The sequence below is a fragment of the Entelurus aequoreus genome, linkage group LG23 (assembly GCF_033978785.1).
Source record: "Entelurus aequoreus isolate RoL-2023_Sb linkage group LG23, RoL_Eaeq_v1.1, whole genome shotgun sequence".
NCBI lineage: Eukaryota > Metazoa > Chordata > Actinopteri > Syngnathiformes > Syngnathidae > Entelurus > Entelurus aequoreus.
In genome coordinates, this window is record NC_084753.1 from 21,811,093 (window position 1) to 21,836,006 (window position 24,914).

The 24,914-nt window shown below is 38.0% G+C and overlaps 1 protein-coding gene across 1 annotated transcript; it reads left to right on the plus strand.

The window, feature by feature from the left end:
* The first annotated feature begins 215 nt into the window (after positions 1–215).
* Positions 216–24,724, plus strand: ostm1 (osteoclastogenesis associated transmembrane protein 1). The gene is made up of 6 exons (XM_062034908.1): positions 216–678; positions 3,506–3,620; positions 10,410–10,507; positions 10,594–10,704; positions 18,712–18,877; positions 22,036–24,724. Exons 1-6 carry the CDS (start codon positions 331–333, stop codon positions 22,092–22,094), a joined length of 897 nt encoding a protein of 298 aa, XP_061890892.1. The 5' UTR covers positions 216–330; the 3' UTR covers positions 22,095–24,724.
* The last annotated feature ends 190 nt before the right edge of the window (positions 24,725–24,914 follow it).

The following is a 24,914-nucleotide window of genomic DNA, read 5'->3' on the forward strand; positions in this document are numbered from 1 at the left end:
TAATAGTAATCCACCGCCAGATTTTAAGTAGCTCGCCAAAAGGTCAAACAATACTTGCTGACACGCTGTGTATTTTTCATATAGCTCTTTAATTCAGACATTATAATTCCGTGTATTGACAAACGACCGCAAAAATAGCATAGACACAATGACCACACTATTTGAGCGGCGATCTGCACAGCACAGGACTGTGCGGTACTTTGAATTCAGTTGGCTTGCTGAAGTCTCGCGAGATTAGGAGCAATCACATGATCCCCCTCCTTGCCAAACACGGAAGTCATGGGTTCTCTAGTGGGAACTAATTAAAACAGTCGCACCGAGCTGCCAAGCATGCCTCTTTGTCAACAAAATACACTTTTAGCCTGTTTTTTATTTTATATTTATGCTGCCGCGTCAAGCAAGGACGCCAACGTCCCACCTTCCACCCCGATTGTGGTAAATTATCCCGTTTTTAACCCCGCGCAAGTGGAACCCCCCGCCTCCCTCCTGTTGTCCGCTTTCCCAGGCGAATTGGAGATCAGCGACTACTGCAGCCAGCTGCTCCGCATCTTCGGTCAGCGGTATGTCGCCTATGTCAACTGCCTGGTTCCGTCGGCACGGCCGGTTAAAGTGTGCCAGAACTGTTTCGCCAGCTATGGCAGCCTGGTGACAACCTACACGAACATCTCCTCTGACCAGGTAGCGAAACAACAACTCTATTGTCATGACTCATCAGCCTCATGCCGTTAACTTCCTCCTTGTGGGGTATTCAAGGACCGTAGTTCATTTCAGGTCTCTGTACCCCAAAACCTCAGGCATCAATACCGGCACCAAGATTGTTTAATCTTTATATAAACGACATTTCTAAAGTTACAAAGGACCTAAAGTTAGTTTTATTTGCAGACGACACAACTGCTTTCTGTTCAGGAGAGAACACACAGTAGCTAATACAAATAATAACAGAAGAAATTAACAAATTAAAAAGATGGTTTGACAAAAAAACGACTATCCTTGAATCTCAGTAAGACTAAAATAATATGGAAGTAGAATTGTCTCACATCAACTTCTATCCATCCATTTTCTACCGCTTGTCCCTTTTTGGGTCACGGGGCGGGGGGGGGGGGGGTCCTGGAGCTTATCTCAGCTGCATTCAGGCGGAAGGCGGGGTACACCCTGGACAAGTCGCCAACACAGATAGACAGACAACATTCACACTCACATTCACACACTAGGGCCAATTTTTAGTGTTGCCAATCAACCTATCCCCAGGTGCATGTCTTTGGAGGTGGGAGGAAGCCGGAGTACCCGGAGGGAACCCACACAGTCACGGGGAGAACATGCAAACTCCACACAGAAAGATCCTGAGCCCGGGATTGAACTCAGGACCTTCGTATTGTGAGGCACATGCATTAACCCCTGTGACACCGTGCTGCCCTCCTTGAATCTCAGTAAAACTAAAATAATATGGAAGTAGAATTGTCTCACATCAACTTATATACCAGTACAGTATATCAATATGATATTATACATATGTATATATTAATGAATATACAGATACAAATGTGATATACAAATAAAGAAATATTTTTTATAAATAAACGCGTATTTGTAAATATATTTTGAGATTTGAAAATATATACAAATACAATTTATAAATATAAAAATGTGACATACAAATAAATCAAGAATGTGTATAAATAAACGTGTATTTGTAAATATATTTTTGAGATTTTAATATAAATATGCTTGATTTTGTATTTGTATTGAATTTGCATATGTGGATCGCTTTTTTGCTTTTGTGTCGATGAGACATTCCTCCCACAAACCAGATGCACAAATAAATGTGACCTACACACTCCCCTAAACAACCAGCAGAGGGCACTCAGCTTGATAAGAGATCAGTATCTACATCGGTACAAGGTCAGTAAACGGCATTGATACAATAAAATAAGCAGCTAGCACGGTCTTTCAGATTAACTGGATAAATTAGAATTAGCTAATACAACGTTAACGTTACATAGCTCAGGCCCGTTGTGCGTTCTCTCTGTAAAGACGTGGGTTGTTTTTGTGCAGAGAACTCCGGGCATTTTGCGTATAATGCATATAATGCTCTGTGACCCGGGACCGCTCTGGCTGCAGTGCCCTCTGCTGGTTGTTCAGGGGAGTGTGTAGGTCACATTATTTGTGCATCTGGTTTGTGGGAGGAATGTCTCATCGACACAAAAGCAAAAAAAGCGATCCACATATGCAAATTCAATACAAATACAAATACAAAATCAAGCATGTTTATATTCAAATCTCAAAAATACATTTACAAATACGCGTTTATTTATACAAATTATTTATTTATTTGTATATCACATTTGTATTTGTATATTTATTAATATATGCATATGTATTAATATCATATTGATATATATATATATGTTGATGTGAGACAATTCTACTTCCATAAAATAATGCCTTTTGGTAACAGTAGAAAAGAGCACCATACACTAATACAAATAGACGGAGTAGATACTGAAAGGGTAAAAGAAACTACAATTTTGGGAGTATTAAATGATAAAATGAACTGGAAATCTCATATAAAAAATATACAACATAAGGTGGCAAGAAACATTTCAATAATGAATAAAGCAAAATACATCCTGGCCCAAAAATCACTTCATGTTCTCTACTGCTCGCTAGTGTTACCATATCTGAGTTATTGTGTAGAAATATGGGGAAATAATAACAAATGTGCGCTTCATTCATTAACCGTGTTACAAAAAAGATCAATTAGACTGATACATAATATTGGATATAGAGAACATACAAACCCTTTATTTATTGAGTCAAAAATATTGAAGTCCAATAGTATGGTAAAATTGCAAACAGCTAAAATTATGTACAAAGCAAACTATAACCTGCGACCCAAGAATGTACAACAATTCTTCTCAACTAAAGAGGAGAAATATAACCTAAGAGGAAAAACTCATTTAAAACATGTGTACTGTATGCTCGTACAATGCTAAAAACCTTTAGCATATCAGTATGTGGAATTCAATTATGCAATGGATTAAGTAAAGAAGTTAAACAATGTACAGATATGACCCAGTTTAAGAGGTTGTTCTAATTAATAGTGCTTACAAAGTACAAAGAAGAAGAATTATGAGAAACACCTTCAACCTTATCGAAAACGGTATATTCTTAATTTTAGTATGTTTATCATGACTGACTTAATTATCTATTACAAGAACGGCTGTATTAATCATTCACTGATGTCATTGTGCTATAAAAAGAAGTCAGTAAATGAACGTATGTATTTGTAAACACTCTGAAGTGGGAAATAAGCTTTAATAAGCTTTGCTTCTTCCTACTCCTTTTCGGACACCATGTAAAGAGAAATTATATACAATTGTGTGATGTATTATGCTGTAAGTGTGTTCATGTTCGAAATAAACCAAACAAAGAAGAAAAAAAAAAGGCCATGTTAGGGTTGTCCAAATTTTAAAAAGCATGACTAAACTGCATGTTTTGTGCTCAGATGGGTCCTGGCAATGAAAGCTGCAGGGACAGCCTTCTGCGAGGAGACCGTCTTATGCTGGTTTATATGCTCTTCAACAACCTGAAGGATCTGTGGAGCAAATCAGCCTGCGACCGTAAGGACATTTAAACACCTCATTTTCATCAGGGATAGCCAAAGTAGGACCTGGAAGTAGCGCTGGACAATTAATTAGGTTTTATTGTTTATTTCGATTATGGCTTCTCACGATTATGAAAATAGGTCAGTATGAATGTGTATTTGATGAGCCAAAAGTGGCCCTCAGCACCTAATTTACTAAAGTTTTGTGTGTACTAAGTAGAGATGTCCCGATACAGGTTTTTGCACTTCCGATCCGATACGATGTTGTTTTTGCACTTTCGATCCGATACCGATACTGGCCGATACTGGCCTTATCCGAGGATGTATTAAAGTTTAAAGTTATTTTGCCTACTTAGTTGTCAGGTGTGGAGTTTGCATGTTCTCCCCGTGACTGCGTGGGTTCCCTCCGGGTACTCCGGCTTCCTCCCACTTCCAAAAACATGCACCTGGGGATAGGTTGATTGGCAACACTAAATTGGCCCTAGTGTGTGAATGTGAGTGTGAATGTTGTCTGTCTATCTGTGTTGGCCCTGTGATGAGGTGGCGACTTGTCCAGGGTGTACGCCTTCCGCCCGATTGTAGCTGAGATAGGCTCCAGCGCCCCCCGCGACCCCGAAGGGAATAAGCGGTAGAAAATGGATGGATGGATGGATAGTTGTCAGATTCATGTTGAAAAGGGTTTTAGTACTCTTGATAACAACTAGCCAGCTGAATTAGGTGAGTTTGAATAATACACAATGGAGATGTTGACGTGCAGAGTTTCAAGCACGCTTCATTTTCTAGCAGGTGACTTTTCAAATGATGCTACATATTAGCAGTAATGCTACTTTTTATAGCAACGCTTTTGCCCCACACTTGACAAATTACGGTTGTCTGTTCGACATATTCCCACTTGAAGCCAAACCACCGCCAGACGATGGACCCCCTGCTTTTTTTGGGGGGAATTAATTAATTCTTCCTTCATTATTACCGCTCACACGGCTGCGCTAGCATCACAGCTAACTTTAGCCATGCTGCTACCTCTCTGCTCCGCGAGGGTGTATACGTATGTGACGTATGATGTGACAGTATGTGATGTATGACGTGACAGTATGTGACGTATGTAGAAGGTGCGCTTGCTGTCTGTGAGAAGGAGACACAGGAAAGAGCGAGGAGAGCCTGTAGTGTAATGCCAGCAGCTAAAAGCAACTGCGTGAGAACGTATACTCGAATATCACGATATAGTCATTTTCTATATCGCACAGAGACAGCTGACATTTTTACCGGTAACTTTTAATTCACATGGCCGTCTTAACGGTTAGGACACAGACCTGTGTATGTGTTGAAGGTGTGCTGGAAAATGCGGAACGTAAATTAGGGAGCAGCAGAAAAGTGGAATGTATTATTTAAATCGGTGCATAGAAAAACACGGACCGGACTTTTTAAAAAAACTGGATCTGGATCTGCATTTTCCATGCCTTGCCGATACGCATTTTTTGGCAAATATCGGCGGCCGATCCGATCCAAATATCGGATCGGGACATCCCTATGCACGCCTTATTCTGCTCACCTAACTGACAATCAACATTGCACATTTTTGAGTGTGCTATCAAGTTTGAATGTCTTAGTAGTACTTAGTAGTACTAAGACATTCAAACTTGATAGCACACTCAAAAATGTGCAATGTTGATTGTCAGTTAGGTGAGCAGAATAAGGCGTGCAATCAATTTTTTGTCATTAATATGCAGATTGGCAAAATACCCACAATACTGGGAGAAGATGCCAATATACCCTACGCGCAATGTGATTTATAGACAAATGACTGTTTTGCGAGCACTATTTTGCAACTCTGAAAGGTATGTGCAAACTGACAGCCCAGCTGGGGGTGTGGGACTAACCCAGCCGCCTCTGCCGCAAAGACTGAAGAACAGTGTCAACATATTTGCATGGTTTGTTGAAATAAAAAAGACATATCGTCTTTTCAGCAACATCATTTAATAATTTCGTAGCTGCATGCAGGGTTGAGTTAAAGGGCTGACTAAAACAAATTCAATTGATATTTTGGTGTCTGCTGGCGTTTTTTAATCACATTAATTTTAGAATATATATTTAAGTCTATGAAAACTAGGGATGATACTCGAAACCGGTTTTCCCGGTTGTTCGATAAGAAAAGAACAGAGTCCTCGGACTCGAATCCCTTTTTGAGAACCGGTACCCGTTATCGAGACCACTATAGTAAAGAAAAAGAGTTGGTTCTTTATTCGAATCCCTGGGAACGAATCCCGTCCCGACCAGAAATGCCCCGTGAGACATCACAAGAAATGACGTCACGTAGCTCAGTCAATAGGAAGGAGCCGATAGGGAAAGCAGGAAAAACAATGCACCGGAAAAAGCGCTTCAAGGTGTAATAAAGTTCAAAACAAAAGGTATAATCCAATGAATAACTTTACTGAGAGATTTGAGCAGGGTACAAACACATGACGAACACTTTTACGACCAACCGGAAACATAGCAACCAGGCTAGCAACGCACCTCCTTTACGGCAGCTGTCGCAACGTTCTTAAAGCAACCGCAGCACATACATATATGACATCTCCCTTTTTTAACTTTTATTTTTCTTTCCTTGTAAACAAAACAAAATCACACTGTATATGTGTTGTCTGTCTAATTATAAATACCGGTAATGCAGACGAGGCGTGTTGGCTGAGTTCTTGACTGTATATATTTGTTTTTCTGAAAAATCCCACTTAATATACTTTGGGTAACAGTCAATATTTGTTTATTTTATTTTATTTTTTTAGGGGGGTAACAGTCAATATTTATTTATATATTATATTTTATTTTTTTCTTATATAATAAAAGTGAGCTTTTGTTAAACCAAATATTGTGTGTTTTTTTCCATAGACAACAACCTATCTGGACTCGATAAGAGAATCGATAAGGAATCGGTTCGATAAGAGGATTCGATAATAGACTCAAACTCGATAATTTCTTATCAAACATCATCCCTAATGAAAACTCCTTGAAGTACCGTATTTTTCGGACTATATGTCGCAGTTTTTTTTCGTAGTTTGGCCGGGGGTGAGACTTATACTCAGGAGCGACTTATGTGTGAAATTATTAACACATTACCGTAAAATATCAAATAATATTATTTAGCTCATTCACGTAAGAGACTAGACGTATACGATTTCATGGGATTTAGCGATTAGGAGTGACAGATTGTTTGGTAAACGTGTAGCATGTTCTATATGTTATAGTTATTTGAATGACTCTTACCATAATATGTTACGTTAACATACCAGGCACGTTCTCAGTTGGTTATATATACGTCATATAACGTACACTTATTCAGCCTGTTGTTCACTATTCTTTATTTATTTTAAATTGCCTTTCAAATGTCTATTCTTGGTGTTGGGTTTTATCAAATAAATTTCCCTCAAAAATGCGACTTATATGTGTTTTTTTCCTTCTTTATTATGCGTTTTCGGCCGGTGCGACTTAAACTCCGGAGCGACATATACTCCGAAAAATACGGTATTTTTTGGGGGGGCTTTTTGAGCTCAGTAAGTGTAGCTCCTCATGAGTGCATCTGCAGCACATAAAAGTGGGTTTCATTATGGCTGCACCCGACTGCTTCTTAAATGCCCATTTAAAAAGTGGTACATGTGTGCTGTTAGCAAAACGCTACAGGTAAGAGCAAAACATGGGTGTGCACTAAAAATAATAAAAATGTTATCCAATAGCACTCTTTTATCCCCGACACATTAACCTCCCCGTCCTAAACAATGTGGAGACGGTCACTTGAAACAGCGACTAAACTAGGAAGCTAAAGCTAGCAAGAACAATCCATGCACTCACAACACATCCTATCTGCTTGTGTTGTGAACAACATCATGGATGTAACATGTACAAGCAAAACAGCAGTAGCAACTTCAGAGGCTCTCTCTCTTTTTTTCTTCTTTTTATTTTTTTAATTTTTTAATTTTTTAACAGCCTGGAGTGTGTCGCCTCTTTACTCGTCAAGCTGAGAACAACCGCACAGCACACTTCTTCCCTTCACAATAATAGTGCGATGCGCCACATCCGGTCTGACAAAATAAAGGTTTCAAAAAAGTACCTTACACAAGCATAATGTACCTAGAGCACTTATTGATACATTTACCCAATAATTAGGCTTTGACCTAAAATACTGGTCAAAATTGTCAAAAGATGTATTGCACCAATAAATGTGAGTATTTTGGCATTTAATTAATAAACATTTTATTAAATTAAATTTTACAAAAAAAGCACACATTCTTTGGTGGAAAAAGCTGAATTAAAAGCAATTAAAACGGAAAAACTAAATTATATTGTTTTGTTATATTGCTATTATTTAAATTGATTGTTATTGCAATTATTATTATTATTATTTTACTTGTTGTGGTTTATTCGTTACCAATTTATGCCAGGTTTTTGTTGTGGCAAAAGTAAGCATATTGCTTGAACGTTTTATGACGGTGATGCTGTACCTCTGAAGTGTATATGATCTTACAACCTTTGTGAAGTTTGCCCCCCAGCCCACCTTGTGAAAATCTCCCCAGACTTGTCCCATTCATTTTTGCTGTACATTTTTTATTTTGTGCCGTTGTGGTTTTTAAGTTACCGGGTATTTTTAAATACATTTTCTGACTAGTGATGTCATTTGGCCCCCCCCCCCCACCTTGTCAAAATCACCCCAAACTTGTCCCATTCGATTGTGCCACATTTGTGCTGGTTTGTGTTGCAAACATTTTTTGTTAATTTTTATGTTAACATTTTATGATTCATAACCAGACCCAATAAATGTTAATAACATAAAACTATAATAGACAAAAACATTTTGTGCTGCAACCATTTTTTGTCTAAATTTTGTAGTTTTTATTTTATTAATGTTTTATGATTCATAACTCGCACAAATGTAACACAAATGACTGAGACAAGTTGGGGATGTTTTGGCATGGTTAGGGGGCTGGTTATGAATAATAACATTTTAATAACATAAAAACGGGAAAACAATGACAAAAGCCATGATAGTTAGACAAAAATAATTGCAGCATAAATGTATTACAAACAAATTGGACACATTTGGGGAGGTTTTTACAAGTGGTGTGCCGTTTATGAATAATAAAATGTTAATAACATAAAAACTATAATAGTTAGATAAAAAAATTCAGCACAAACGAATGGAACACATTTGGGGTGATTTTGACAAGGTGGGGTCTGGTTATGAATAATAACAGGTTAAGAATTTAAAAACTGTAAGAGACAAAAAAAATGCAGCAAAAACATATGGGAAAATTTTGGGGAGATTTGGACAAGGTGGGTGGGGCTGGATGACATCACTAGTCAGAAAATGTATGTTTAAATAACTTAAAAACCGCAACGGCAGGAACTAAAACATTTTACAGTGCAAATGTAGCAAAAACAATTGGGGAGAATTTGGGGGAACCAACAATCTTACTGGCTTATTTTGCCCCAAAATTTGGTTAATTAGGGTTTTTGCATTATAAAACGGTATAATGATAAACTTCACACGGTTCGTGTTACCGTTTCAAATTAAAATTATCTTAAAACAGTGATTGATAACACTGATAAACTCACGGACCGATAACCGTGCTCATTTACTGGAGAAGCAAGCAAGTACTATTTAGCTTAAAGCAGTTGTTTGCAACATTTTCACAGATGCCTAGAGGATGCCAACTTTCCATTGTATTTTACACAGTACTGTATATCCCATGCTCTCACAGCTTCTCCTATGTAATGACACAATTACGTACCTACGTAACACATGCATGCGCATTAGCTGTAGGTCTTGTTAGCTAATAATAGCAATTTGAATAGCTAGGGCTAGCTGTCTTTAAATGTATATTCTATCATAGCCACAACATGACTGTAAATTGTTTTTTGCTTCTCTTGGACAGTTTTTGTATGTGTTGACGAGACCGGGTGAGTGACTGCCGTAAACACCAATCATTTTATCCGTGCAAGTAAAAAAAATGATTGCATAAACTGTGGAATTGTGAAAAATATGGCGAACTGTCAAACAAATGTGTTCTGTTAAACCACTAATGGTAACATAAGCTAGCCAGGGAAGTTCTTGTTATATTTTTTTGCATTGAAAAATGTTACTGCAAGGAAGTTGCAAACGGCACCTGAAGTGCTATTATGAAAACAAGATACATTAAAGTCTTTCTTCGTTAAAGAAAACGACATACCCCAATCTTAACTTGTATTAAAACATTTTTGTCTGAGCAACTAAGATATTGAATTGTGCACATTGAACCTACAGGGTCGAAGCAATATGACAACAGGAAGTGAATTTGTGTGACGTTCCATGAACGGACGTGACGCACCCAACCCCACTAAAACTTTTACAGATTAAAACAGAAGAAGATAAACCTATTTAAACACTTAAATAGAAATACATTTGGCTTTTAAGTAGTTTGAACAATATTATTATATAACATATTTCTTCTGCCAAGAATGTATATTGTGTGGCAATTCATTGTATTTAATTTTTAAAATAAAACATTTTGAGCACATTCAACAATACTGTGATAATAATGATAACCGTGATAATTTGATGACAATAACTGATATGACATTATCATATCGTTACATCGCTAATGCCACTCTTATGACCCTTACTGCCACTTTTGCTACCGCTATTTTAGTTTGCCTCTTTAAGTATTCCTAAACCTGCTCAATGTAGGACATGCCTTCAGATGACCTCTGAAAACTACTTTTGTTTGCAAGATGATGCTACTTCTGAGTACTCACTCAAACTGGTGTTTATTTCCTGCAGGCTGTATAATGGATGGATTCCAGAGCCTAACCAATGACACGCTATACTTCATGTCCACCCTCAACCAAACTCTCAGCTGTTTTGAGAGGTACCAATTGGTATGTTACAAAGGGTTTGCATCCTTTTCACAGATTGATAAGTGGGGGCTGAGAGTGTGGACCTTTTACGTGCAATGTCTCCACAGGGGAACCACACAGAACTGTGTACAAACTGTAAGAGCGCCTACAAGAACCTCAATGCTCTATACAGCGGCATGGAGAGCAATCAGACTTTGTGTATCGACATTGAAGACGGGGTACGTATGCCAGTGGATGTCGTAAAAAGTAGGTTTTTGGTTTGTGTGTTTTGAGTGCACCAAAATTCATCAAAATACTTACATCTACATTTACTGTGGTAAATACACATCTGTTTTTAATACGTTATTAACAGTATGTCTAGTAGCTAAAAGGAGGAAATTCAATAATATTGGCCTAACCTCTAATAGACTATTTGTCTCAATTAAATACAGTGATGGGCAAGCTACACAGCAAAATTACATTTAACAGCATTTATATCTTTAGGCCCACATGTATAACATCAATGTTAGTGTAACTGAGTTTACAAATGGTCCTACACTATTACCAGTAACTATCTGTCACTTAGCTGGGGCCAACCTACAACTACCTCTAAGGGTCCCCGCACCCCACGTGTATGTATTTATTTTAGTCAGCCTTTTCTTTGGCTCACTTCTATAATGTTGTTCATTTTCACTACCTACAGTAAAAAAAAACAGGGGAACAGTTGGTAATGGTTATGCGCAGTAAAACTTTCATGAACTTAACTTAATGTGTGTTCCTAAATTTGTGTTGGATGTCGTAGATGAAGGGAGCAGTTATAATTTTGGTTTACAGAGTAAACAACTAAAAACTTAGGTTTTGGGCATTGTTTTCTCTAAACCAGGAGTGTCAAACTCATTTTAGCTCAGGGGCCGCAAGGAGGAAAATTGTTTTTCATGTGAGCCAGACTTGTAAAATCATGGCATTAAAATTAAAAAATAAAGTAAACTTCAGATTATTTTCTTTGTCTTACTTTGGCTAAAAATAGAACAAGCACATTCTGAAAATGTACATATTACAAATAATGCTCTTGGCAAAACACTTCGTTAGTTCTTAGGAAAAAATGTGTGCGGTTTCAAAAACACTGTGAAGAACACAATTAACTTAGACATTGTCTCAATGTTTTTACAAAGCCATAAGCTTTAAGCACTTCGTGTTTAGCAGTTCACCATTAAAAACGTTTGGAAAAGCAATCAAGTGTTTCCTCAAACCGCCACATTAGTGACTTGCACAACTGCCACAACACATTCATTTATCATCATTCAAATATTACAATTATAATATAAACAAAACAATTATCAGAGTGACACCATAGCCAAAATCAAAGTAACATAACTACAAACTTAACCAATGTGAACATAGTACATTTGAGCATAAAATATAATAGAACAAACACAACAATTGTAGAAACACACATTTTTACAATGGAGTTCAGGGTGCACATCGTGCATTCAACCAATTGCGAGTGCTGCATGGAACTCTAGATGATGATCAAGTTGACTTGAGTCTTTGATACTGTGCCATCTGTTTCCAGCCACAACAGGAGCATCTGATTGCTTACACATGCGCTTAGTGGATTAGCAGCAGCCAATCCAGATCCATGTGTGACATGGGTTACATTTGAAGTGCTATTGCGACATCCAGTGGACACATTTAGAACAGCAGTTTCTTCCACCAAAAAAATGCAGCTCATTTTTATATTTAGCAACTTTATCTTGCGGGCCAGCGAGCCGGATTAATAATAATATTAATAATGGATTAGCCAAAGTAGTTCCACCCGCCAGATCTGAATAATGGTGGACAATCTTGGATTTCAGTTATATTTGAGGCATTAGCCATGTTGCAACGAGCTATAGAAGCTATAGCTTTGCATGTAGCTTCTGTCTCAGCAGCTTGTTTTGGTCTAAATGAATGTGGGAGGCACAGCTTAGTAGATCTACATGGCTTAGTCGAGCGCAGATCCACTAAGATTTCAGCACAGAGCGTACCGTCAGAAGTTGATAAACCAAACCGAGACCATGTATCAAACGGTTCAATACAAATATGTGTATTGTTGCACCCCTCGACAATATGAAGTGTTTTTTGGTCCAGAACATATTTTGCTTAAAGGCCTACTGAAATGAAATTTGCTTATTTAAACGGGGATAGCAGATCCATTCTATGTGTCATACTTGATCATTTTGGGATATTGCCATATTTTTGCTGAAAGGATTTAGTAGAGAACATCAACGATAAAGTTTTGGTTGCTGATAAAAAAGCCTTGCCTGTACCGGAAGTAGCGTGACGTCACAGGTTGAAGGACTCCTCACATTTGCACATTGTTTACACCAGCAGCGAGAGCGATTCGGACAGAGAAAGCGACGATTACCCCATTAATTTGAGCGAGGATGAAAGATTCGTGGATGAGGAACGTAAGAGTGAAAAATTAGAGTGCAGTGCAGGACGTATCTTTTTTCGCTCTGACCGTAACTTAGGTGCAAGGGCTCATTGGATTCCACACTCTCTCCTTTTTCTATTGTGGATCACGGATTTGTATTTTAAACCACCTCGGATACTATATCCTCTTGAAAATGAGTCGAGAATGTGAAATGGACATTCACAGTGACTTTTATCTTCACGACAATACATCGGCGAAACACTTTAGCTACGGAGCTAACGTGATAGCATCGTGCTTAAATGCAGATAGAAACAAAATAAATAAGACCCTGACTGGAAGGATAGACAGCAGATCAACAATACTACCAAACTGTGGACCTGTAACCACACGGTTAATGCTGTACCGCTTGGCGAAGCCTAGCAATGCTGTTGCTAACGACACCATTGAAGCTAACTTAGCTACGGGACCTCGACAGAGCTATGCTAAAAACATTAGCTCTCCACCTACGCCAGCTCTCATCTGCTCATCACGACCCGTTCTCACCTGCGTTCCAGCGATCGACGGTGTGACGAAGGACTTCACCACGATGATCGGTGCGGTCGGCAGCCCGGAGACGGAGGAAGTCAAGGTGAGGACAGCGGCGCGGCGGCGGGCGTTGTAGCTTTCGACGACACCCCGGCCGCCATCAGAGTCGGCAAGAAACATATATTTCCCCAAAGTTACGTACGTGGCATGCACATAGTGCCACGCACGTACGGGCAAGCGATCAAATGTTTGGAAGCCAAAGCTGTACTCACGGTAGCGCGTCTGCTATCCAACTCAAAGTCCTCCTGGTTGTGCTGTAGCCAGCCGCTAATACACCGATCCCACCTACAGCTTTCTTCTTTGCAGTCTCCATTGTTAATTGAACAAATTGCAAAAGATTCACCAACACAGATGTCCAGAATACTGTGGAATTTTGCGATGAAAACAGAGCTGTTTGTATTGGGATACAATGGTGTCCCAATACTTCCGCTTCAACCCTTGACGTCACGCGCAACCGTCATCATACATAGACGTTTTCAGCCGGAAGTTTCCCGGGAAATTTAAAATTGCACTTTATAAGTTAACCCGGCCGTATTGGCATGTGCTGCAATGTTAAGATTTCATCATTGATATATAAACTATCAGACTGCGTGGTCGGTAGTAGTGGGTTTCAGTAGGCCTTTAATGTATTATTGATATACTTCTTGCCACTTCATGTTGTGTATTTTTTATGGGATTTCCAGTTAGTTTTCTTATTATTACACCCAAAATGTGGTTTCTTTTACTCATTCAATGTCTGTCTATTTGTGTTTGTGTTTGACTTGATCTTCTACTGTTACCGAATTGCACTATTTTAGTTTTACTGCGATTCAAAATTAGACTGTTTTTGTCAAACGGTACCATCTCTTTTATTTTTGTTCATTTCTTCTGGTATTTGTATTAGCTTCTGTGAGTTCACTGGGTGGTGTGTTTACCTCGTACAAGACAAGACACTGAAGTTCTCAGTCTCCAGTGTTGATCGCAAACCTTCACTTTCCATACTTGTCTGCTTTCCAGGTTGTGGGGAAAGCCATGGGGAAACGCCACAAACAAATAGCATCAGCTCAAAGTTAGTGGCAGTCATGGTGCCCTGCAGTCACGTGCGTGCCTTTTGACCGTTCATTAAAGTGCCAATAGAGTGGAAAAACAAGTTGCCTCTATATTGAAGCTATTATCATATACTGTATGTCTGATTTATGACACCAAAAGACTTCCAAAGTTTGAGAATAAATAGTTATGATCAAAATAGTATCAATCTCACAGAGATTCCTGAGCCATTTTGAGCGATAATTAGGAAGCCAGTCACGTCATCCCTTCAACAACAATGCTAATCAAGCTGATTTTGTGAGAGCCAGCAACTATCACTTTTTGAAAAAATTTGATCCAGGACCTTATATTTGTGCACCAGAACACAAAGAGGATGGGCAATAAGTTTTAGAAGCCGAGTGATTGATGCAGTGTCATTGTGACACTAGCATCCGCAGCATTGCTAGGGGCTAAACATACAAACTAACTAGAGGTGGGAATCTTTGGGCATCTCACGATTCAATTACGATTACGATTCAGGAGCTATGATTTGATTAAAATTGATTATTGATGCATCTTTAATTGATGTATATTAATGCATTTCTACATTTCTTCAGTGGCCTCGTGGTTAGAGTGTCCGCCTTGAGATCGGTAGGTCGTAAGTTCAAACCCCGGCCGAGTCATCCAAAGACTGCTTGGCACTCAGCATCAAGAGTTGGAATTGGGGGTTAAATCACCAAAATGATTCCCGAGCGCAGCCACCGCTGCTGCTCACTGCTCTCCTCACCTCCCAAGGGGTGGAACAAGGGGATGGGTCAAATGCAGAGGTTAATTTCACTTTCCATTTCTTTAAATAAGCGTTTATCCCTTGCAACCTTTAAAAACAGTGCTATGGTAATAAGAAACAGTTAAATAATTCCCATCACAATTATTAAATTAATGAAAACGTGTACAGAACTGGAACAGAAGTGCTCTATGATAAAGGGCTGGTCGGATATCTCGGTGAGGTGGCTCGCTGCAGTCAGCCAAATTTTAGAACTGTATGCATTATTTTATTTACAATAAATAAATCGATTATCGATTATTAACGTTTACTAATCGATTTTATAATCGTCCATGTCCGAATTGTGACGCATCTAAAAAAATGTATTTCCCCCACCTCTATAACTAACCATAACAAACCATAATAAAACAAACACTTACTGTAATATTTCCACTCTCGCTGGGAGGCCGACCGACGGGAGGCTCACACAATTCCGTTTCGATGAAAATACAATCGCAATCTTCACGAAGGGTTAAAAAAAGTTTCTGCAGGAGACGTCTTGTCGGGTCTATTTCGGGGGATGTAAAAGTCGACCAGCCTTGTCAGACCATTGCCGCGTGTGTCTACTACCAGGTGAAAGCTGCATGAATTATGATCTATAATCTTACTTTTAGCAAGTTTGAGACAAAGCAGAAGCAGCCGTTGGCTCAGTGTGTCAACAATAGCAGCGTAAGCTAGCATTAGCTCACTGCTGTCAATAAAATAGTTTGTCTGCATTGGCGCTTATAATAACAATATCACTCATGTTTGGTTAATTTTCATTTCACGACATGTAAATGGCATATTGTTGGCAGTTTCTGGATGTTTTTAGAGAGAGTATAATGAGCGCAACAGAGGACCCTCGGTCTGTCGAATCAATTGTTCGCTATTTATTTATGATTTCAAATGCATTAAAAAAGCCAGGCATATGTGTTTTTGTTTATATAGAGATTGTGAATGACAAACAGCACATCTCTTTCCAATGTTTGCGTATTTCCAGTATGACTGATCTGATAACATTGTCAGAGTGCAGAAACGTTACTATCGTGATGTCAATCTCCGAAAGTATTCAGAGCGCAGTATTCTAAATGGCTGACTAAATTTGTGGTATTTTGGGATGTTTAAACAGTGTTTTCACATACTTTGTAGATTGTAAATACAATTGGATATGATTTAATGGATACAATGAAACATAAATAAGCGTATAAAGTCAACTTGTTTTTCCACTCACTGGTACTTAAAGGAAATCGCCTGAAACAGAGTTGACCATACTCTCCTTATACATCACTCTGGTATCTCTTAGGTGTCACTTTCCATCTACTGGTCACACTTATCATTACACCATTTTGGTAAGCACAACCAGAATTAATATGTACATCAGGCGTACGATTTTTGAGAAAGTGAAACGATTTTAAGTGTGCCTTATTGTCCCAAAAATGCGGTACTAGTGTAAAAGTGGTGCAGACTGCACTATTTAAATGAGGATTTTGCGTGGACTACGAGGCCGTCATCATGGAGACACTCATTTCCCTCCACATTCATGTTTTCATGCTCCTACCTGTGGTGTTTTGCTATGTTTTGAAACATACAGGAGACAACTATAATATGTACCACTTTTTCTGTGTATTGCTGTCCTTCAATGCGATCCATAACGACACCCACAATGTGTGCTTCGAAACATGGCTGCAATGATCTAGACCAGTGTTTTTCAACCACAGTGCCGCGGCACATTAGTGTGCCGTGAGATAAAGTCTGGTTTGCCGTGGGAGATTATCTAATTTCACCTATTTGGGTTAAAAATATTTTATGCAAACCAGTAATTATAAGCCACAAATAATGTGCCGTTGTTGAGTGTCTGTACTGTCTGGAGATCGTCAGACTTACCACGTTATACTCTTCCATATCAGTAGGTGGCAGCAGGTAGCTAATTGCTTCGTAGATGTCGGAAACAGCGGGAGGCAGCGTGCAGGTAAAAAGATGTCTAATGCTTAAACCAAAAATAAACAAAAGGTGAGCGTCCCTAAGAAAAGGCATTGAAGTTTAGGGAAGGCTATGCAGAACGAAACTAAAACTGAACTGGCTACAAAGTAAACAAAAACAGAATGCTGGACGACAGCAAAGACTTACTGTGGAGCAAAGACAGCGTCCACAAAGTACATTCGAAAATGACATGACAATCAACAATGTCCCCACAAAGAAGGATTAAAAACAACTGAAATATTCTTGATTGCTAAAACAAAGCAGGTGTGGGGAATAGCGGTCAAGGAAGACATGAAACTGCTACAGGAAAACACCAAAAAAAGAGAAAAAGCCACCAAAATAGGAGCGCAAGACAAGAACTAAAACACTACACACAGGAAAACAGCAAAAAACTCAAAATAAGTCAAGGCGTGATGTGACAGGTCGTGACAGTACACCTAATTTGAGACAAGAGCTATAGTGATGCATGCTTGGTTATGGTTTAAAGTCATATCCAACAATTGCGACAACGACTTTTTATTGTCAATATCGGCTGCTGAGTTTCAGTTTTTAATGATTTCTGCTGGTGGTGTGCCTCCGCATTTTTTCAATGAAAAATATGTACCTTGGCTCAAAAAAGCTTGAAAAACACTGATCTAGACGCAGTAAAATGCATATTGCCAAACAAAAAATGTATATAAGAGATAGGTCAAACCTGGTAGCAGTTTTATCTAAAGGCTGTATTTTGGAAGTGCAATTTGCCAGTCTGAGTCTCCTCCTTTTGTACTGACGCTTGCGTTGATCTGATCACTGACGTAGAGTGGTTAAGGTAAAAGACCTTGCACGGTCAAAATCAATTGCATGATTAATGTAAGGGTGTACATGATTAATGCAATAATTATTTGTGATTAATCACATGAGTTAACTTGTTGATTTTGACAGCCCTAGGTATAACACATGTACATTTACTGTGGTAAATTTGTATTTTGTACACTAGCTGAAATATGAATGGCACTTCCAAAATAAATGGTAAGCTTTACAGCACAAAATAAATTGAATAACCTTTCCTGCTATTCTAAATTGATTGTTGTAATATCAAATTGAATACTATTACAACCTTGTCGACCGTTTTTGTCTAATAATAACTAGAGAAAGTCGCGAAAAGCCAAGCAATCAACGACACAAAGGTGTTTTGTTTTTTTTAGTTTTAGGATTTGAATGTGATTAACATTTTCTGAAGTCTTGGCTCAATTTTCCAGTTTGTTGCACATTTGAGCGACACTGACGACAGCAATACATTACATTCATTGAATTGTGCAGTGACTTGTCAGCAAATGTGGAAAGCCCTTGCAGAAAACAGCAAATCAAGGCTTTCCGATTCTGGAAAACCCAAGATGGGTCGACTTAATAGCAATATTGTGTCATAATTGTGGTCATCTGAGCCGAAAAGCTTATGTTGGCACTTTGCCTCCTTCTCAGATGAACATGACCCGCAGACTGTGGAGTAAGAATTTCAATTGTTCCTTCCCCCGGGAGGAGACTGTGCCTGTCATCGCCGTGTCCAGCTTCATGCTCTTTCTGCCCATCATCTTCTACTTGAGCAGCTTCCTTCACTCGGAACAAAAGAAACGCAAGCTCATACACCGTGAGTAACCAGCTTAATTCCCCCATTGTCACACGGAGATATTTTGACAGGGTTTTGAGGGCTCTTTGTGGGCTCGTAAGGAGAGGGGGGGGGCGTACCTTTACTGACTGTGATCGTGGAGTTTTGGCTTGGGATGGAAGAGGAGGGGTGAAGGCTGACCCCAGCAAAAATCATAAAAGGATTAAGCATAAGAGGGAAACTTTTTTTTGGTCAAAATGTTGCACATTTAAGGTCAGACACAATCCGTTCTGGGTTACTGCTCAAAAATTATATTTCAAAATAAATGTTCACATAGCTAATAGAAATAATGGGTTCATCATAAAAGACTTTAAGTAACATTTGAGTATCAACTATTGTGAAAATGTAAGAAGAAGTTAACTCCTGTGAAAAGCACACCAATAAAACACGAATGCGGTAATGCTAAGGCACGTTTGACCCAAGACAACTGTGGTTCACTTTTTTAAGTGGTAAAAGAAGTCAACTGTTGTTAATAATGCATATGTTTACATTCAAACTGCTTACTCTGTATAAGGATGTAATAGGGCTGGGCGATATGGTTGAAAACTATGCCGATTTAAGTGTCTTATATTGGTCAATATTGATAATTATTGATATTTTCTATGACCTATCGAAAATAAGTACCAGGAGAAAAATACATTACATGTAAACATTTTTATTTAAAATGTAACCTTCCCCTTATTATAATGCACTCAGCTATAAAGACCGAAAGGAAAGAAAATGTCAACACAACCATGAAAAATACTCGTTAACAAAATTCTAAAACCGCATTAAACACTAAATGGGAAAGAGCATTTAAAAAAATAGCCTATTGGTCACAATCATTATGAAAGACAAGACGACGGATGTATTATTTTTTTTGCATTCTAAATATTAAATAAATGCGATCAAAAGTCCACTTACAATAAAGCATATTGTTAAATATATATATTAAAAAACATCCACACACTTCCATTAGGGTTTTAAATACATGATGTAAGTATATATGTAATATAGTAACAGGCACATTTATAATAACATTTAATATTTACGTATTTTGCCTATTTCAAGCATATGCGGCGCATTTATATTAAAAAAAAGCATCACATTTGCTTTTCCCCCCCACTACATCACTGATTTCTACTCACTGCGACAAACATAATAAAACATCACTTAGTGTACAATATCTGCTGTCATTAGGATGCCAACCGTTAGGATGCTCATATATTCCCATTTAGATGAAGAATGACTCATAATCCTTGCGAAGAAAAGGGGGGGCTGGAAGTAAGCATCTTTTTGTGTCGTTCTCGCCATTTCCGGGTCTAAATTGGCTGTCAAAGTGTTTCAACTTGTCGGAATAGGTCCTCATCCTTCTACTTTCCAGGTGAGAGGCATGATTTATGATCTACAATAAAGTTTGACGAGCAAGGAAACGAGGAAGCAGCTGATCAGTCGATCATTTCAACGTAGCCGCTCAAGCTTATAAATGTCTGCGCTAGCACTTAATATAACAATATCACTATTACTTGGTTAATAGTCAAGTCACAAAATGTAAATGGATTATTGTTGGCGCTTTTTGTAAAAGGTTGTATTGGATTTTATGGGCAGAGTAAGCTGTAAGCTGACTTTTATTTATGTTTATTAACGGGTTAGAATGCATTAAAAAAAATAAGGTCATCGTCATGTCTTTCATAATGATTGTGACTGATGGGCAAAATTCCTCCCAAAAAAGTGCAGTTCCCCTTTAACAATATCCTCTTAAAATTAAAGTGCAAAAATAAGGACTATGTCAGAAATGCTTAATAAAATGCAACAAAATAGTGCAAAGTGTGAAAATGTAAATGTGGAGAAACCAGATAACTATTTTCTGCAGGTTTAGTGCCAGGGAGTGCTCTAAAGGGTGAGCGCGGCTAAGAGGGTGTGGTATTACTGGTCTTCTTGTGGACGAGCGCCTTGCATCATTTACAGAACACTACGGTCTGTTTAAAAAAACAAAACAAAAAAAAAACTGCCATACTGTGGAAGTGACTTTTTCTGCTTTATCAACATTTTTTTCTCTCTGCAGCACTCATTTGTACTTTCTCTTCTCATGCAAAGAATCAACCACAACAAGATCGCGCACCCAAACTACATAGTTGATACTGTTGCCTGATTGGCTGTTAGCGTGTCACACCCACTGATCAGTAATCACTTCCTGCATTGTTCGGTTACCAGAGTGCGAGTGCCTTTGTTTATGCAACCAACCTTGCCTCGCAATTTCTGGTTCCTTCCAAAAAAAGAAGAAAAAAAACTATGGCACCTTTTATCGAACACATTTTATTGATATCAATTACGTGATATCGTTTTATCGCCTAGGCCTAGGATGTAACTGTATTAATGGTAACTGTGGTAAAACTCCTGTTTTAAATCAGAATCATGGAAACCCCGTGATTGATAACTGCACTTTGATAAGCTCACGGACTGACTGGCGCTAGCTCACTAGCTTAAAATGCGAACATGAAAACAGGAGACATTAACGTCTTTCCCCATTAGGAACGACATACCCTAATTTAAACTTATATAAACACATTACTGTCTGCGCAACTAATATAATCAATTGTGCACATTGAACCTACAAGCTGTACTCTCTTAGAACAGAGTGATCGTTCTATAGTTAGAGGATTACGAGACGGGGGTGTTTTACCGGTGCATTTAAGGACCACTAAACAGAGTAAGCATGACAATAAATAATAATTGATTTGAATTGTTATTCACTTTTCATTTTAAAAAAACCTCAAAGTGCTACAGTACAAACCAATATTTTAAACAAAAAAAGCTTAGCCATTAAAACCGATAAAATACTGAGAATAAAACACTATCAGTCAAGCATAAGCAACACAAATCATGCAAAATAGTAGATTTTCTAACAGTGTGTCTTTTTAGTATTTTTCTTGTTTAAAAAAATAACTTGGTCAAAAGATTTCAGTGTATGTATAAGTACTGTACTTTTTGATCACATTCAATAATACCGCTATGATAATGATAACAGGGATCATTCTGGTCACGATAACCATGATGGGAAATTATCGTTACATCCGTAGTCTCATCTGATGTCACATATAATTTTGTATGACTTTAGAGAACTGCACTCACACAGTGTAACACATTATTTCCATTTGCAGCCAAGAGGGCGAAGTCCTACTCCTCCAGTCTGGTGAACATTCAGGACAAGCAGAGCTGATTGAAGCCAACGGGATGAAAATCCATCATTTTGTACATTTTGCAGGTTTGACACTCCTCTGGCCAACAGCAGCTTGTTTTTCACGGGCTGCCTTTACCTGTCAGTATTTAAAGGATGCACATTAACTTCCTGGAATTTTCATTGCACATCAAGTCTTGACTTCGGCTCATTTTTTCCCCTTCATATATTTAATATATAGATTATCTAACAACCGCACACTGTACATTTGTCCGTATAGCCTAAGACTTTTTATTGCAGTTGTAACCAGGCGTCACCATTAAATTAAATTGTTCCCCCCTTTATCAATGTTAGTGCGCTGTTATTACATTTATACACATTCTACACAGATTTAATAGAAAATGAATCATTTTAACTTGATTTCTAAAAGACAGAATCGTTATTTCCTAGTATGTGACTAGTAATTACATAGTTACACATGTTGCTGCACAAAGATCCCACACCATTGTGTGTGTGTGTGTGTGCGTGCGTGCGTGCGTGCGTGCGCACATGAATGAATGCAAGTGTGTGCTGCAGTTATGGATCGAGAAATGGGTTTTATGTCTGTAATGCATGTCCAGAAAAGAGCCACATAAAAAAGGAAGTACTTGATGTCCATTAGCGGTGACATGTGTCTGCTTCATGAAGAGGGTGCACATCACTGCTGTTGGTTATAAAAAATAAAAAAAAAACACCACAAGACATAAGTCATGAGAGCACTCAGTAATGAAAAAGTGCATGAAGATGTTACCTTTCTCCCAAAATTACTCTTTTATGGATGCATTAAGCTTATAATGTGTTTTGAGCCTGTTTTTTTTCTAGCTGATGTTTGGCTCTATTCATTTTCATGACCTGATATTTACACATTAGTTTCATGAATTGCGACTAATGTCTCGTCACCTCTCGGGAGCTCTGAGCGTCTCCTTTTCCTCAAAATCTAATTAAAAATAGGATTTAGTTTATTCATCATTTTTGGTTTCGATTAAAAGAAGCATGCAAAGAAAATTGTAGTGTGTGTGCGATGTTTTCAAAGTAGAATTTAAAAGCCTTTTAAGAAATTTAAACTGGCAAAAATAGCAGAATATAAAAATACCACACCTAAAAATAACCAAACTAGTTGAACGCTTCAATAACTACTTCATAAATATTGTACCAAATCTGGAGGAAAAGATTCCAGATCTGAACGATACCATAGACAGAAATCACATTTGTGAATAAATGTAAATCCAAGACCTCAATGGATTGTACGGAATTGATATAGAAACGATAAAAAAGGTTATTAGAACCATTAAAGTATATCAGATATCAGTTATATATTTATATATACCTATCATTTCAAACAGGTAAATTCCCCAAAAAATGAAAATAGTGGAAAAAGAAAAGTGGAACATTATAACCATTATAGATACAGAGCAATGTGAATGGCATTCATCGAAAATAACAGAGGAAATTACCAACGCAATAGATTGTAGGGTGTGCAGCTGCACGTTTATAGATCTAATTAAAGCATTTGACACAATTAACCATTGCATCTTAATCAACAAATTAAAACGGAATGGCATCAGAGAGTTGGTCTTGAACTGGATAAGAAGCTACTTAACCAACAGGAAGCAATATGTGAAGGTAGGCAAGCACACATCTACAACGCTAAATGTATCTTGCGGCCTACCCCAGGGATCAATAGTAAGACCACAATTGTTAACTGTCATCTGTAAAGTTACAAAGGACTTAGTTAGTCCTACTGGCAGATTACATGACTGTGTTTTGTTCAGAAGCTAATACAAATAATAACAGAAGAAATTAATAAACTAAAGAGATGGTTTGACAAAAAGCAGACTATCTTTGAATCTCAGTAAAACTAAAACTAAATGCTATTTGGTAAAAGCAGAAGAGAAAGTCAAACACAAATACAAATAGATGAAGTAAACATTGAAAGAGTAAAAGAAACCAAATGTTTGGGCCTATTAATAGATTATAAAATGAACTGGAATACAAATATACAACATAAAGTGGCAAGAAATAGGGTGATTCAAAAATAATACACAAAAAATTATCACTCGATATTTCAAAAATGAAAAACAAAAGAAAACCTAGCTTGAACACATGTGTTGTACATAACTTTTGAGTATTTATTTCATGCTTTACAAGGGCTCAATATGGCCACCACCGGCAGCACGGACAACCTCAAGACTTTATGAGAATTCCTCCCAAACGCGCCCAGGATGTCACGATCCACTGTGTTTTGCTGCTGTTATTCAATCTTTCATGTCATCAATATTTGCTGGCAACGGTGGAACATAAATTTGTCTTTAACATACCCCACAGAAAAAAATCACACACAGTTAGGTGCAGGGATCTGGCAGGCCAAGCGCAGAGAGCGAGGTCTTTAGCACTTCTACAAATCTACACTTTCCTTCAGATAAGTTCGAACCTAGAGATACCAATCTTGTTGAAAAACAAAGTTATTTGAATCTGCTTGAAGTGAAGTATATATAATATGTAAATTTTACATTTTATATTGTTACTATGCTACATTTTTAGTCTACTTCATATCTGCATTATCCTTTCCATCCTTTGAAACTGAGCTACTGTACGGAACAATTCCCCTTGTGGATCCATAAAGTTTGTCTAAGTCTAGATGTTGATAATAAATGTATGTTTATAGTATGTTTTGAGTGAAGTGTCCTTGCTTGGATCATCTGTCTTCTTTTTCTTTTTCTTCTTCTGTTATTCCTTCTTTTTCAATTCTGTTATTTCTTATTGATGGCAGTATCGAAAATGACTAGCTCCTTCGGCCTTAAATCGACTCAGCAGCACCACCTG

Excerpts from the sequence above, each read along its gene's own strand:
- ostm1 (XM_062034908.1), top strand. The coding sequence starts at position 331 with ATGCCTCTTTGTCAACAAAATACACTTTTAGCCTGTTTTTTATTTTAT. Across the intron at positions 10,705-18,711 it reads GTATCGACATTGAAGACGGG|ATGAACATGACCCGCAGACT; the intron begins GTACGTATGCCA and ends CCTCCTTCTCAG. Across the intron at positions 18,878-22,035 it reads GAAACGCAAGCTCATACACC|CCAAGAGGGCGAAGTCCTAC; the intron begins GTGAGTAACCAG and ends TTCCATTTGCAG.